We start from the raw sequence: 18,202 nt of genomic DNA on the forward strand, positions 1-18,202 counted from the left end.
AGGGGTGGAAAGTGGAAACACACTATATATCCTTAATAATGAATAAATATTGTTGTAAAATAAATAAAAGATATATTAAATATAAAATAAGGATGTATAAATAGAAGACTCTAGCATTAATATAATTAGCTCAATAATGATTTATGTATATATAATAATATTATATGTTGTAATGTGTATATATATATAAAGATAGAAAGAAGTATTAAAAATAAAGAGAGAGAGAATTGCATTTGTTTATTGTTACTGTGTGTATTACTTCATAACATGTTCTCTATATATGGGCATACATAAGCATCGTTTTTCAAACTTCATTTAATATTATTCTCCTTGAAAATCTGAGACTTGTGAAAAATGGGCATCCACCTCAGGCAATCTTATCACAACACTCCCCATTAGATGACCATTTAGAATTATTGCCTCGTTAAAATCTTACTAAAGAAAAATCCAGTGGGAAAAAAAATCCTTAGTGAAGGAAAAAGAGTACAATATCCTTTAGTGATGGAGACTGCCTCATTAAAAACCTTGTCAAGAAAAACCCAATGGGAAAAAAAATCTGACCAAGAGAAAAAGAGTACAGTCTCCCCCTCTTGTCGACATCATTTAATGTCTCGAAATCGGCACATCCCAATCTCATGTACCAATCTTTTAAAAGAGGATTTTGGGAGTGACTTTGTAAATAAATCTGCCAGATTGTCACTTGAGCGGATCTGTTGCACATCAATTGTCCCTTGATTTTGAAGATCATGAGTGAAGAAGAACTTAGGAGAGATATGCTTTGTTCTATCACCTTTGATGTATCCACCCTTAAGTTGAGCAATGCATGCTGTATTATCTTCAAACAGGACAGTAGGAGCTATCTTATGATCAATCAGTCCACATGATGACATGATATATTGGATCAAACTCCTGAGCCAAAAACACTTGCGACTTGCTTCATGAATCGCTAGTATTTCGGCATGATTAGAGGAGGTTGCTGCTATCGTCTATTTTGTGGACCTCCATGATATAGCTGTACCACCATATGTGAACAGGTATCCTGTTTGAGATCTCCCTTTATGTGGATCAGACAAGTATCCAGTATCTGCATAGCCAACTAATTGTGACTTGGATCCATAGGGATAAAACAATCCCATATCAACCGTTCCTTGAAGATATCGAAAAATTTGTTTGATTCCACTCCAATGTCTTCTGGTTGGAAATGAACTATATCTTGCTAGTAAATTCACCGCGAATGATATGTCAGGTCGCGTATTATTAGCAAGATACATTAGCGCTCCAATGGCACTAAGATATGGTACTTCAGGACCATGGATATCTTCATTCTCTTCTTTAGGACGGAATTGATCCTTCTCCACATCCAAAGATCTTACGATCATTGGAGTACTCAAGGGATGTGACTTGTCCATATAAAATCTTTTCAAGATCTTCTCTGTGTATGTTGTTTGATGAATAAAGATCCCAATTTTTATATGCTCGATCTGCAGGTCGAGACAAAATTTAGTCCTTCCAAGATCTTTCATCTCAAACTCTTCTTTTAGAGTTTTTATAATTGTTGGAATCTCTTCAGGAGTCCCAATGATATTTAAATCATCAACGTACACAGCAATAATAATGAATCCAGATGCAGTTTTCTTTATGAAGACACAGGGGAAAATATCATCATTCTTAAATCCGTTTTTGGCCAGATACTCAGTAAGACGATTATACCACATTCGTCCAGATTGCTTCAGACCATATAAAGATCTTTGCAATTTAACTGAGTATAACACTTGTGAATATTCATTGGATGGTTTAGATATCTTTAGTCCTTCAGGGACTTTCATATAGATATCTCGATCTAATGAGCCATATAAATAGGCTGTTACTACATCCATTAAATGCATATACAGTTTATGATATGCAGATAAACTGACCAAATAACGCAATGTTATTACATCCACTACAGGAGAATACGTTTCTTCATAATCTATACCGGCCCTCTGTGAAAAACCTTGTGCCACAAGTCGGGCTTTATAGCGCACAACTTCATTTTTCTCATTTCGTTTTCTCACAAATACCCACCGGTATCCAACAGATTTTACATCTTCTGGTGTACGGACTACAGGTCCGAAGACTTCACGTTTTTCAAGTGAGTCTAATTCAACCTTCATGGCTTCTTCCCATTTTGGCCAATCATTTCTTTGTCGACATTCTTCGACTGATCTTGGTTCAAGATCCTTACTTTCATGCATGATATTTAATGCCACATTATATGCAAATATTTCATTGACAATCTTATTTCGGTCCCATTTCTTTCCTGTAAAGACATAATTTATCGAGATCTCATCATTTTCACAATTTTCAGGTACCTAAACGTCTTCTGGCGTTAAAATCATATCAGAATTTTGGACAACTGCAGGTGTCTTTACAATGTCTTTTTCAACAGGAATCGTATTTACCTCTTTTCTCTTTCGAGAATTTTTGTCTTTGAAACCGACAGGCCTGCCACGCTTCTAACGTGAATTTGCTTCAGTGGCTACTTGTCCTACTGGGACATCAATTCGAATTGGGGCATTTTCCGCTGGTATATACGACTTGGTTATCCTCTTTGTATCGGAAAATGCATTAGGCAATTCATTTGCTATTCTTTGCAAATGTATAATCTTCTGAACTTCTAGTTCACATTGCCCTAATCGAGGATCTAAATGCATCAAGGATGATGCATTCCAATTAAGTTCCTTTTCAGGAAACTTATTCTCTCCCCCTAATGTTGAAAATTTTGATTCATCAAAATGACAATCTGCAAACCGGGCTTTAAATACATCTCCAGTTTGTATATCAAGATACCTCACTATAGAGGGAGAATCATATCCAACATATATCCCAATTTTCTTTGGAGTCCCATTTTGGTGCGATTAGGTGGTGTAATGGGAACATATATCGCACACTCAAATATTCTTAAATGAGAGACATTTGGCTGCTGGCCAAAAGCTAATTGCATAGGAGAGAACTGATGGTAACTCGTTGGCCTCAAACGGATAAGTGCTGCGACATGTAAAATAGCATGCCCCCAAACCAAGGTTGGGAGATTTGTTCTCATAAGCAAGGGTCTAGCAATTAATTGGAGGCGTTTAATAAGTGATTCTGCTAACCCATTTTGTGTGTGAACATAAGCTACTGGATGTTCAACACTTATTCCATTAGCCATACAATAAGCGTCAAATGCTTGGGAAGTAAATTCACCAGCATTATCAAGACGAATTGCTTTGATTGGATTTTCTGAAAATTGTGCTTTTAATCGAATAATTTAAGCCAGTAATCTCGCAAACGCCAGGTTGCGAGAAGATAATAAGCACACGTGTGACCATCTCGAAGATGCGTCTATTAGGACTATAAAATATCTAAAAGATCCACATGGTGGATGAATAGGTCCACATATATCACCTTGAATCCTTTCTAGGAATTCAGGGGACTCAAATCCAATCTTTACTGGTGATGACCTTAAAATTAACTTTCCTTGAGAACATACAGCACAACAAAATTCACTAGTTTTAAGAATCTTCTGGTTCTTTAGTGAATGTCCATGAGAGTTTTCAATAATTCTCCTTATCATGGTTGTTCCCGGATGACCCAATCGGTCGTGCCAAGTAATGAATTCATTTGGGCTAGTAAACTTCTGGTTTACAATGGCATGTGATTCAATTGCATTGATCCTGGTATAATACAACCCAGATGAAAGTGAGGGTAACTTTTCTAATATAACCTTTTTATTTAAATCATGAGCTGTGATACATAAATACTCACGATTTTCCTTATTCATTGTTTCAATATGATATCCATTTCGGCGAATATCTTTAAAGCTCAACAAGTTTTTTCGAGACTTGGTAGACAATAGTGCATTATTTATTATGAATTTTGTTCCTCCAGGAAATAAAATTATAGCTCTTCCGGAGCCTTCTATCACATTGTCTGAGCCAATAATAGTATTAACATATTCCTCTTTTGGCACAAGATGGGTAAAATATATATCATTTTTGAGAATAGTGTGCGAGCTTGCACTATCCGCAAGGCATACATCTTCATTACATATCCTTGCCATTTTCTTCAAAGACAAATAATAATAAAATGAATAGTATGCACAGTTAAATTGAATACTTGATCGGAATTATTTTTCTAAAAAATACTGCACATAAAAATAATGTCATATACTAAAATTTTATTTTAAAACATGACACATTTAATGATTTCAAAATTTATAAACATTAATATTTCATTATTTATATACATCATATTTGAAACTTAAATACATAGAAAATAAAACTTAATAATAAGTTTTTTACATTATTTATTTACATGAATGCTTAATAATCTCTCACATTAAACTATTCCATCATTGATCAAATGACCAATATTTCCTTCAGGATCCTCAAAGAAATCAGATACATCATAATGAGTGGTGAAATTTTCAGCATTATTTAAAATAAAATTTGTTTGCTTTCCTTTGTCATCCTTTTTCAAAGATGCCTGGTAAAGATCGATTAGGTGCCTTGGGGTACGACAGGTACGTGACCAATGGCCATTTCCACCACAACGGAAACACTTATCCTCTGTTGATTTATTCTGCCCGATATTTCTTTCTTTATCCCACTTCTGGTGAGATCCTTTCTTTTGAATATAATTCCTTTTCCTTCCATAATTTTTCTTATTATTAAAACCTTGCCATTTACCTCTTATGGGGTAATTTGCCGCATTTACTTCAGGAAATGGGGCGGCGCCAGTTGGGCGCGCTTCATGATTCTTTAAAAGTAACTCATTGTTGCGTTCAGCAACGAGAAGGCAAGAAATTAACTCAGAATATTTTTTAAATCATTTTTCTCGATACTGCTGCTGCAGGAGCACATTCGAGGCATGGAAGGTTGAGAAAATTTTCTCCAACATATCATGATCAGTGATCTTTTCCCCACATAATTTCATTCGTGAGGTGATTCGAAACATTGCAGAATTATATTCATTTATGGATTTAAAATCTTGTAGACGCAAGTGCGTCCATTCATATCGAGCTTGAGGAAGTATCACCGTTTTCTGATGATTATACCTTTCTTCAAGGTCTTTCCAAAGATCTGCAGGATCTTTTAATGTGAGATATTCATTTTTCAATCCCTCGTCAAGATGACGACGAAGAAAAATCATGGCTTTGGCTTTATCCTTCTGGGATGCATTATTCTCAGCCTTAATGGTATCTCCAAGATCCATTGAATCAAGATGAATTTTAACATCTAGTATCCATGATAAATAATTGTTTCCAGATATATCAAGAGCATTGAATTCAAGATGAGAGAGTTTCGACATAATGAAAAATTGTTACCTAAGTCTTCCTAAAGATTTGATCAGAGTCTCGTGCTGATAACGTGTTGTAAAATAAATAAAAGATATATTAAATATAAAATAAGGATGTATAAATAGAAGACTCTAGCATTAATATAATTAGCTCAATAATGATTTATGTATATATAATAATATTATATGTTGTAATATGTATATATATATATAAAGATAGAAAGAAGTATTAAAGTAAAGAGAGAGAGAATTGCATTTGTTTATTGTTACTGTGTGTTACTTCATAACATGTTCTCTATATATAGATATACATAAGCATCGTTTTTCAAACTTCATTTAATATTATTTTCCTTGAAAACCTGAGACTTGTGGAAAATGGGCATCCACCTCAGGCAATCTTATCACAACAAATATTAAATAATAAGACCGTTTAAGAAGTTTCAAAAGTTATTTTTTTTTTTGAACTTTTGATTTATGAAAAGTAGTAGTATTAATGTCTGACACAATTTTTAAAATAAAATTGTAGTTTTTTAAAAAACTATTTAGGAGTTTATAGAAAAGTTAAAAAAATGACTTTTCTCGTACTACTACTATTTTTTTTATCACATTTCTATAAAATGAGCAATTTTAGAACTAAAATTCCAAATACAAAATAACTTATTTATAAGCTAATTTTAATATAGTCATTTATTATTTAAACTATTTTTTCAAGAGTAACTTAATTAAGCTGTTTACTCAAACTGGACCTAAGTCTGTCTGTGAAATAGTTAATGGATTTGAATTTGATCTGTAGTTTGTTATTGATTTTTTTTGAGTTAATACTCAATTTAGTCTCTGAACTTACACGCGAGTCTCAATTTAGTCTTTGAGGTTTTAATTGCTTCTATTTAGTCCCAAAAATTTATAAACGGGCCTTATATTAGTCCCTCAGACGATTTTTAGTATAAAAATATTAATGGAGCGCTGTTATAGACTATCAGATATCACGTTAAAACTTGTAAAATGATGCGGTTTTAGTTTTGGCATTTAAATAGCTTAAAAACAACATCGTATCACTTATTTTGTTAGGTAAAATTTTAATAGACACCATTTACGATGTTGTTTTTGGGTTATTTAAGTGCCAAAACTAAAACGACATCATTTTACGAAGTTTAGTGTGGCATCCGGCTATTTACCATAGTGTTCCATTAACGTTTGTATATTGAAAATTGTTTCAATGACTAACATGGGTTATATTTACAAAGTTTGGAGACTAAATAAAAGCAATTGAAACTTTAGAGACTAAATTGAGGCTTGCATGCAAGTTCAGGGACTAAATTGAATATTATCTCATTTTTTTCTCAAATATTAAATTTGATTTTTTGTTTGAACTGAAATTTGTTGAAAGATCTGATAATTCTTTTAACAAAATTGAAAATTAGAATATTTTTTAAATTTTATTTTTAATCAAAAATTACTTTATCAAATTTAATTTTTACAAAAATGTTTAAATTTTTAAAGTATTTAAAATATGTAAACTATTTATAATAAAATAATATATTTAATATATTTATATATTTATTTATATTCTAATAAATTCAAATAAATTTGATAGACTAATAAAACTAATTTATGAATTAAATTTAATTTATTAATAAATTTAGACTTTTGAAATAATTTGGACTAAGACTATTATGTTATATGCCACATTATTAGTCTCTCATAGGTTGCTGGCCTATTTCATCTCTATTTCTTACAACATTTTGGATACACCAATTAAAATAGTTATTCAATTTTAATATAATAATCAAAATTATTTCTCAACTTTAAAATAAATTAAAGTAAATTCTAATTTTTTGAGAGTAAATCAATTAGTTTCTCTATTAATCAATTAAAATAACAAAAATTTATAAACTGTTAATTGCTAACGTGGCAAAATGTTAAAAACAAAATTATATACAAGACTGTAAAATTCCTACTGTTTGGTAACGTTTTTATTTTAGAACAATTTACTCAAACATATTATATAAATCGTGGGATTTTAATATAATTTACGTTTGTTTGATTATTGTTCAATCTATTTTATTTTAACAAAAAAAAATCGAATGGGTCTAGAGAGTGCACAACCGCCAGAAGGAGAATCTCCCCAAGAAGAAGACTCGAGGCTCCGCAGCGTTAAGAAAGCAAAGCCGAATGGGGATAAATCAATGCCGGATGCTGATGACAACGTGGAATTTGTTAGAGACGGAGAAAGTATGATCGTAGAAAATCCCAATCCCAGCCAGGGAATTCAATCGAGTGAGAACAAGAGGATCCCGCTTGATGTGTGTGGACCGAGGATAAAAGATCCGGAACAAGGAAGTTCATATAAAGACAGATTGATGTCGGTTGATACGAAAATTGTGTTGTCTCCAACAGAAATTGTGCAGTTAGTGGCTGAGGATTATGGTTTGGAGGAGATGGAGGATGTGAATTTGGAAGAGGAGGCTCCCTTCAATCCAAAATCGGTAGTGGAAGTCTCCTTGGAGGAATATGATCAATGGTGCAAACCATGGAAACTTTCTCTCATCGTGAAGCTGCTTGGCAAGAGTCTAGAATTTCGAGCGATGGAGACTTGGATTCGGAGGACTTGGTCATGGAATGGAGATCTCAAAGTAATTGACTTAATGGGTGATTTCTTCTTGGTGAGATTCATGGACGAAGGTGATTATCGACGTGCCTTATTTGAAGGTCCATGGCAGGTTGTAGACCACTATTTGTTGGTGCAGAGATGGAGGCCCCTGTTCTAACCTTCAAATGATTTTTGTCTAGAAATTGCTATTTAGGTGCGTATTCCCAAACTGCCTGTGAAATTGTATACTGATAAATTTCTATGGCGAGCTGGGAAAAAGATAGGAACAATGTTGAAGATTGACCAGAATACCTCCATTCATTCTAGAGGAAAATTTGCACGCTTGTGTGTGGAAATTGACCTGAGGCGCAAACTGGTTCTAGGAATCAAAGTACTGGGTCATGACTTCAAAGTTGAATATGAAGGACTACATTTAATTTGCTTCGGATGTGGCCGTTATGGTCATAGAATTGAGTTGTGTTCGGAAGGAGGGACAAGGAAGGAGATTGTGCAACCACTGTGCACTGATGGTAGTGGTCAATCAGAAAATGCTCCAAAGAATTTGGTTGTAGAATCTGCTACCTTAGTGCCGGAACCTTCAGATTCAATTAGTCCAGTTGCAAATATTGCGGAGAGGAATACTGGGGTGTCAGATCTGAATGAAGATATGGAAAATGGGAAAAACTTGAACTCTTTTGGGTCTTGGATGTTAGTTAAGAGGCCCCAGCGAAAAAATATGAAGAAAAAAGTCTCTGGGCTTGATCCAAATAAGGGGGTAAATGTTGACAAGGGCTCAAGGTACCAAGTTCTAGACTAGATAGAAAACCAGGAGTCAGCACAAATAGACTTGGTGGGTAGGCATAATGAATCTCATCTGGAGTCTAGGGCCAAAAGACCTCAGCCCAATAAGGCTGCTTTGTTTACAAACCCGGTCACGGTAGGAAAAGAAAATAAAAAACACACTCAAAAGCCTCATACTAATCAGAGTAAGAGGACAGTAGGTAATACGAGTGTGTCTACTTTGAAGGGGAAGGAGATAGAAGGTTCTAGTTCTACAGAGGTCCACAATCGGAGAAAGGAGAATTATTGGAATTCTATTCATTTAATTAAAAAGCTCAAAGCATGGGATGTAGTGACAGTTGGAAGAGCGGGGTTTTTCCTGGGGTTCAAACTCACTTACCCTCCATGGAAGCTTATGCGATGGTGGAGCAGCTTCGCCTCAAACCTAGAGTGAGGAATTCGGCGGCAAATCCCCCTGACCCAGGAGCAAGTCAGAACGTAAATATCGGTGAGTCAATTTCAGATATATCCCCTATTGGGATGCATTCAGATAACATGGTGGTAGACATCACCACAGGTGCTATGCCTAATGCTCAGTAATTTTTGGCCGTTTGGTCCCTCGCTCCCCTTTTATTATTGCTTCTCATGAATATAATAAATTGGAACTGTAGAGGCGTGGGTGGTAAAGGTTTCTCCAGATTGGTGAAGGATCTGTGCAATACATTTTATTCTGGTTTTCTTTGTTTACTTGAAACACATATCTCGGGGGCTAAAGCGGAGAAGGTGGCTCAAAAATTTAGTTTCCCGAATTGGCATCTAGTGGAAGGATTTGGTTTCTCAGGTGGGATCTGGCTTCTGTAGAATGGAAATATCTGGGATGTTAATGTTATTGAGTCCCATAGGCAATTTATTCATCTTAGAGTTTCCTTTTGTAATGAACAATACTGGTATCTGACGGTAGTCTATGGTTCACCTCATATTGGACCAAGATTTGAATTGTGAAAAAATCTGCGAAGATTAGGGGATCTGGTGCATGGTGATTGGTGTGTGGGGGTGACTTCAATTGTGTTCATTCAATGGCAGATACAGGGGTACCTCAAATCTTTCTAGGGATCATGCCCACTTCTCAAATTGTCTCTTTGAATGTGGTATCCAAGATATTGGCTTCCAAGGACAACCAATTACTTGGCAGAGAGGTAGTATTCGAAGGAGATTGGATAGGTATGTTGCGAACACTTATTGGGTTCAAAGATTCAATCATGCGGTAGTAAAGCATCTTCCGAAACTGAAATCTAATCATGTGCCGTTATTACTTGACTTGAGATATGCAAATAATCCTGGCTCCTCTACTCGCCTATTTCGGTTTATTGCAACATTATGGATGACTCACAACGATTTTAATAACTTGCTACGGAGTAGTTGGGATGTGATCAACTGCTGGACGTAAATATCTCTACTTTCATGGAAGCTGCTAAAATTTGGAATCAAGAAGTGTTTGGTGATCAAGGAAAATTGGCTACTGGCGAGATTAAATGGTATATCTGCTCATCTCAGTTTCAGGCCAAATCCTTTTCTTGATAATCTTCAAACCCAATTGTGGAAGGAACTAGAAACTTTGCTTATTCAAGAAGAAGTCTACTAGAAGCAATGTTCTAGGTGTAAGTGGATTAATTATGGTGATAAGAATACTGCTTATTTCCATAGCACAGCATCTGTTAGGAGGAGAAGAAACAGAGTAACTATGATTAAAAATGCAGCAAGAAAATGGATCGATGATGCGCAACAAATTCAAAATATTGGAGCACAACACTTTCTAACTTTGTACTCTGATTATGGGAATTTTGAGAAACTAAATGCTCTAGGCCTTTTTTCGACCCTATCGTCTGTGGAGCAAAACCAGCTAGGAAGAATTGTGACTGTTGAAGAAATCCAATCTTCTATGTTCTCTATGGGAGCTTGGAAGGCGCCGGGGCCAGACGGCCTACCTCCGATGTTTTATCAGAGCAACTAGGAATCTGTAAAAAAATTCAATGGTAAATTGGATTTTCCGGGTTTTCAATAATCATGAAGAAATTAAAGTGGTGAATAGCACTTATATCTCACTTATCCCGAAGATTGACACTCCAGAAACGTTTAGCCACTTTCAGCCTATTGGGCCTTGTAATGTTTCTTATAAGCTCATTACGAAGATTATCTCTCATCGGTTGAAAGAGGTCATGCCCAAATTAATTGGCCCCTCCCAGTCAAGTTTTGTCCCTAGCAGGCAGAGTGCAAACAATATTATTATAGCCCAAGGGGCCATCTATTCCATGAGGATCAAGAAAGGTGCTTGTGATTATATGGCTAATAAGATAGATTTGGAAAAAGCGTATGATCGTTTGAACTGGGAGTTTATCAGGGATACTTTAATTGAAGCTAGACTACCAGAGAATCTAGTTAAATTGATCTCTCATTGCTATTCGTCTGTTGAGATGAAAGTCTTGTGGAATGGTATCCCATCCAATTCCTTCACTCCTTTTAGAGGTATTCGACAAGGTGATCCTATGTCACCGTATCTCTTTGTTTTATGTATAGAAAGACTGTCTCGTATTCTCTGTTGCTGTTTGATAAACTACTATTTTATGGCTTATCTTGTGCTCAATTGAGTGGTTTTTATCAAGTCTTTGCACACTTATTCATACTAATTGCATGGTTTTACATTTTCCCTCCTGATTTTGTGCTATGATTGAAAACATGTTTCTTGGGCCTTATATTTGCTAATATTAATCCTCTCTTATTACCATTCGATGCATGATATGTGCGTTAAGTGATTTCCGGGATTAGAGGGCAGGAATGGCTTAGAGGATGGAAAGGAAGCATGCAAAAGTGGAAGGAATACAAGAAACTGAAGAAACTGATAAAGCTGTCTAACCTGACCTCTTCGTACTAAATCGACCATAACTTGAGCTACAGATGTCTAAATGAGGCGGTTCTAGTTGCGTTGGAAAGATAACATCCGGGGCTTCGAAATGATATATAATTCGCTATAGTGACCATACAGAAAAACTACGTGCACGCGTGCATCACGCGCACGCATCGTTCTGCAGAAAAATCGCGACCTGTACGGATCAGAATTTGCCCCTGGCGATTTCTGGGTTGTTTTTGACCCAGTTTCTGGCCTAGAAAACATAGATTAGAGGCTATAAAGAGGAGGAATCGACTCATTCATAAAGAGAACATTAATTATTCACAATTTTTTGTTTTAGATGTAGTTTCTAGAGAGAAGACTCTCTCCTCTCTCTAGGTTTTAGGATTTAGGATTTCTCTTAGTTTTAGGTTTGATTCTTCTCCATTCCAGGTTCAATGTTCTTTTAATTTATTTTTCTTCTACTTTTTATTTATTCCATTACTTTAGTTTATCTATTCCTCTTGTGGATTCTCTTCTTATTCATTTTGGCTATGAATTCTCCATGTTAGATTTGAATTTCTATTTAATGCAATTTGAGGTATTTCAAATTTATGATTTTAATTTAGATTTTTACATTCTTATCTTGAATTGATTAATTGGTGACACTTGAATTATCAAACTCTTTGTTGATTGATAATTGGAATTTGCTGGTTAATTTGGATCCCTCTAAAGCTAGTCTTTCTTAGGAGTTGAATAGGACTTGAGGATTCAAATTAATTAGTCCACTTGACTTTCCTTTATTTAGTAAGGGTTAACTAAGTGGGAGCAATAAACAATTCTCATCACACCTGATAAAGATAACTAGGATGGAATTTCCAGTTCTTATACCTTGCAATGGTTTTCATGATAATTAATTTACTTTCTTGCCAGTTTATTTTTCATGTTCACTATTCAAAAACCCCATAATCTTCCATAACCAATAATAAATCACACCTCCCTGCAATTCTTTGAGAGACGACCCGAGGTTTAAATACTTCGGTTATCAATTTTATTAGGGGTTTGTTACTTGTGACAACCAAATTTTTGTACGAAAGGATTTCTTGTCGGTCTAGAAGCTATACTTGCAACGAGAACTTAATTGTGAAAATTCTAGACCACACAAAAGTCCGTTTCGTCACTGTTCATCATAATTTTTGGGAGCCGATGGCATTGAATAGAGGTGGGCCGAAACTCTCTCATCTATGTTTTGCTAACGATATTGTTCTATTTGGGAAAGCTTCCACGGAGCAGGTTGAGGTGGTAAGGGGCATTATGGATTTGTTTTGTAAATGTTCTGGTCAAAAGGTGAATTATGATCAATCCTGTGTTTACTTCTCTGAGAATATGTGCTTTACTAGGAAAAGAGAACTGAGTGATGCTTTAGGGATGAGGCTAACAATCAATATGGGTAAGTACCTTGGAGTCCCTCTCCTTCATGGTCGTTCCAAGAAGGAGGACTTTCAATTCATTTTAGATAGAATGGCTAATAGACTTAGTTCGTGGAAGGCTAAAAATCTTTATCTTGTGGGCAGAGTTACTCTCACCCAATCAGCATTGGCGTCTATTCCTTCCTATGTCATGCAGACAATGAAACGTCCTTTAAGCATAGTTGTCAGAACCGAACCGGTGATCGAACCGGTCAGGTCACTGGGTCACTGGGTCACTGGTTCAACCATTGGGTTACTGGTTGAACCGGTTGACTCGGTCCTATGTAAATAAAAAATAAAAAATAGTTAAAAGTTTAAAATTAAAATTTAAAATACATATTTTTACTAACATTTTAAAATATCAAGTTATTTTAAAACAATATGGAACATGAACAATAAATATTTTATTATTTTTACTCTATCATAAATATTTTTATTTTGTTTTTATATTAAAATAACTATTATTTTTAATTTAATAATTTATTAATTAGTTTATATCTTTTATACTATTATATACTACAAATATTTATTAAAAAATAATATTAATAGATATTATATAATTATAAAAAAATAAGTGAGTTTATCATTATTGTTAAATAAAAATATAATTAATTTAAGAATGAGTGAGTTTATAATTAAAATTAAAATAAATTAAATAAAAGTAAACTATTTGATAGAAGATATCTATATGTATTATAATTTGCATAAATTTTAATAGAAAACATACTGGTCTGGTGGTTGTGGAGCCTTTTGGTTTCCTTGAGGGTAGGGGTTTGAACCCTACCTCAAGCATTTTGGAAATATTTTCTTCTAAGCGGTTCGGTTAGACCACCTCATCGGTTTTGACCGGTTTGCACCGGTTTTGACCGGTTCGCACCGAGTTTAATCGGTTCAATTCCTTGTACGGTTTAAACATTGGACCGGACCGGTATAGGATCCGGTTCACTAGTTTTCCGGTCGAACCGGCCGGTCCAGTCCGGTTTTTACAACTATGCCTTTAAGTATTTATGATAGTATTGATAAAATTTGCAGGAACTTTTTATGGGGAAGTGCTAGCTCGGGGAGGAAACCTCACCTCATGAGCTGGGAGAAAATTTGCCTTCCTAAAAGCCAGGGCGGTTTGGGCCTCAGACCAGCTAGGGTGTTGAAAAATGCGAATCTTATGAAGCTGGCCTGGAAACTAATCCATCATAAGGATGCGTTATGGGTAAAGATAGTCCGCAACAAGTATGGATGTGGGATGACTCCCTGCCACTTATCACAAAATATCTATCTTCATCTAATGCCTAAAAAGGTATCTTTCATGTTTGAAAGAAGTTTGCTGACAATCTTGTTTGGAGACTTGGGTCCGGAAAAAATGTTAATTTCTGGAGTGATCATTGGATGCCAAGGATACACCACCTGATTGATTTTGCTCAATCCGAGGTGTCTTCTGATATGTTGGAGGAATGGGTGTGTGACTATGTGTCAGATGGGAGGTGGGATCTCAGTCGAATTGCAGTAGTCCTAGGCGACGATTGGACTCCAATTTTTAGTTCGATGAAAACACCTGAACCAGAGATGGGAGAAGATATTCTAGCATGGTTGTTGACATCAGACGGTGCGTTTTCTGTCAGGTCAACTTGATCTCTCTATCTAAAACCTTCAGATAACTCTAAAGCTAAGCTTTTTCGAAGATTTGGAAGCTTGAAGCTCCCCAAAGACTGCATACTTTTTGCTGGCTTGTTGCTAATGAGGTACTATTAACAAATGAGATTAAAGTCAAAAGACATATGGCCCAGGATGGATCTTGTGTTATTTGTGGTGAGGCAACCGAATTGATGCTCCATGTGATCCGAGACTGCAGAATCGCGAGACAAACATGGATGAGCATTGATGCCAGATTGAGATTTGCTAATTTTTTCAACACCCCCTCCTCCCATGGTTGTTGGAGAACTTATCATCCCAATCCCTCTTCGAAGGGGTTCACTGGCCCCTCCTTTTTGTGTGTACAATGAATGCATTCTGGCTTCGTCGGAATAAGGTGATCTTTGATAGCGATGAGGCCGTAGCAGATAATAGCATTCATTCTTTGGCCTTTCACTTAGCGAAGGACTTGTAACAGTCCGAGCTTGTTCGCAGCAGGAAGAAGGTTTGCAATTTCATTGAACGATATATCAAATGGAAGCCACCAGATTACCCTTTTATTAAGCTCCACTCGGATGGCTCCGTGTTAGATGGAGGAAGAGCAGCTTGTGGTGGGATCCTAAGAGACTCTGATGGAAGATTTATAGCTTGCTTTAGTGCTAATTTGGACAGCAGAACAGTGACAAAAGCAGAGCTTTGGGGAAGTTTGCTAGGCTTGGAGCTAGCTCTGAATATTGGTTGCTCTCATCTGATTATTGAAGCGGATTCTATTGTTGCAGTAAAACTTTGCCTCCAGGAGGGAATTGACTTACATGCTACTAGATCTTTAGTCTTGGCTATCAGAAACAGATGCAGCAGGCGTACTAGCTGGAGTATTCATCATCAATTTCATGAAGCAAATACTTATGCCAATAGGTTGGCTCATTTTGGTCATAGTCTTTCGTCCGACTGTCATATTTTTTTCAATTTGCCTTATTGTATTTCCTTAGTTTTTCATGCTAATTTTATAGGTATTGCTCTCCCTAGAGTAGTCTCTGTTTAGCTTTTTTGTTTTCTTTGGGCGTTTCTGCCCCGATGTTTATAAAAAAATATATGATTTATGTTTTTCCATAAAATACAAGCAAAATTATCGATTTATTATGGTGATAGAGTATAATTAAAGGTAAAAAACTTAAATACAGTCGACTTCACGTGAAGTTGATAGCTGAGAGCCGTTAGATAAAAATTTAGTCAAATTAGTCAAATCATCTAACGGCTCTCAAGTATCAACTTCACGGTATCAACTTCACGTGAAGTCGACTGCACCTAATTTTCACTATTATTAAATCGTGGGATAAAAGCATGTGAACTTTTTTTTAATGTTAGACTAATGTGGTGATAGACCTAAAAGCGACCCATCAGGCATGTACTACGCCATTGTGGGAGGTGGTAGCAAAACGGCTACAAGCCTACAACTCGTCGATGCTGTTTGGAGGAAAACGTATAACGTTTTGTGGCAAACATCAATAATGTTTTGTGTATGTATGTATGACACGTGTAAACTTCATTCTCTCACCTAAGTTTAACTTATTGAAACCATCCCCTTCTTCCCTCATTTCTTCTTCTTCTCTTCAATTGTCACTTTCTAAACAACCAACCTCTGATCCTACAACTACATAGCTTGGATAAGATTTAAATAAGGAGGATAAATCATAAAAATAACCACTAAATACACTTTATTTATTTTTGTTGTTACTAGTTAGTAATTGTAATTATTTAATTTTTTATGCTAAAAGTAATAAAAAAATATATAATTTATTCATATTATTTTATTGTTGATTAATATTAATTAAAATAGTAGTTAATTGATTAGGACTAGTTAAAGAATATGATTGTTATCATAGCAGTAGTAGTACTACTACTATTGTACTAGTATTAGTGTTAGGTAAATTATTGATAGGTGAATGATATGATAAATAAGTATTGGAAGAGATTTAAGTATATTGAGAATATCGATGATCCAATTGTTTTAATTATTGATCTGAATTACAAAAAATATACATAATATATATTAATTGAAATCAACGATTAAAATAATTGAAACATTTGGTATTTTTGGTACACTTAAAATTTTTTTTAAAGCATTTTAATGAAGAGGTAAAGATATTCTCTTTGGGTGAATATCAGCTTGACACGTTTTAAGAATGTTCTTGGCTCCTTCAGAATTGTGTCAGGTGCAGCCAGAGTTTTGTTGTATGCGGCTTGTTCATTCACATTGAGATGGCTGAGCTGGACGGAATGGTTGTTACACGGGTATGGTGTTTGGGCCTATTGTATTGTGGGCCTTAAATTTGTTGGACATTTGACCAACATCGTGTTTTGTGAAGACAAGAAGGCCTTGAATTTGGCACGTGGAATTATTGCAAGGCTGGAAGTATTTGAGACTTTGAGTTTGGCATGTAGAGTGGGCCATCAGATGGACCTTTCATTTGGATGATAGAATGTCCAAAAGTTTATAAATTTTAGAGAAAAAGACATATAGGTTCCTGATTTTTTAAATTTTTGACAAATGCATTTATGATAAAATTTAAATACAAAAAAGTCTCTGATTTTAACAAATGGAGAATAATTTAGTCTTTCCGTCTATTTGCTTCTCATACACCAAACAAAACTGGCTGACATGGCTGAAACAGTGTCCAAGTGTCCGTTACGGTGCCACGTTGGAAAGGGAATAAAGTTCGAAGGACAAATAAGTCCTTGACGTCATTTTACAAATAAAGTTCGAAAGACAAATAGATCCTTGAGAATTTTTTTTAAAATTAATAAACTTCTTTCCTAAATTCTCTCATCTACCTCTTTCCATTTTTATATTTCTCTTTACTATTTTTACTCTATATATAATTATATTTTATATTAGTAATTTGATAAATCAAAATATGCCATTCGATATTTTTTACAATTAAAATATTTTAAAAGTAAAAGTATACACATTAAATTATTTTAAATTTTAGATAACGAATGTTAAAATTAATTATTAATAAAAAATTAGACTTTTTCATATAAAAATAATAACTAAAAATCTTATTATTTAATTTTTTATCTGCAGATATCTTGGTCTTCTTAGTCAGAAACTTTTGTCAACTTATGACATTTTTGTAAAAGTAGTTTGATTTTATAAATCTTTTGTGTTATGCATAATTTATACTGTTAGAACAAAGTGAACTATAATTTAAAAAAAAAAATATTCTCGTGATGTTATTATGGATAAAAATACTAGTTCTAATATAATACACAAATGCACTAATGCTAACTTAATACATGAATGATGCACAAATGAACTAATGCTAACTTGATGCATAAATGAACTAATGCTAACTAATGCCATTGGTATGATGAAAACTGAACTAATGCAATTTAACAAATTCTAATATAATACACAAATGTACTAAAACTGAACTAATGCAATTTAAGAAAAAAAGTAGAAACAGAACAAGCCCAATTTCTGCAATTTTAATACAAATAATTTAAATTACAAAATACAACAAGTTAACTAGA

The 18,202-nt window shown here is 34.7% G+C and overlaps 1 protein-coding gene across 1 annotated transcript; it reads left to right on the forward strand.

Moving 5' to 3' along the window:
• Positions 1-7,403: 7,403 nt before the first annotated feature.
• Positions 7,404-8,726, forward strand: LOC107626930 (uncharacterized). The gene is made up of 2 exons (XM_016329817.1): positions 7,404-8,039; positions 8,124-8,726. The coding sequence occupies exons 1-2, from the start codon at positions 7,404-7,406 to the stop codon at positions 8,724-8,726; spliced, it is 1,239 nt and encodes a 412-aa protein (XP_016185303.1).
• The last annotated feature ends 9,476 nt before the right edge of the window (positions 8,727-18,202 follow it).

This window comes from Arachis ipaensis, chromosome B2, assembly GCF_059453495.1.
Source record: "Arachis ipaensis isolate K30076 ecotype BB chromosome B2, ASM5945349v1, whole genome shotgun sequence".
NCBI lineage: Eukaryota > Viridiplantae > Streptophyta > Magnoliopsida > Fabales > Fabaceae > Arachis > Arachis ipaensis.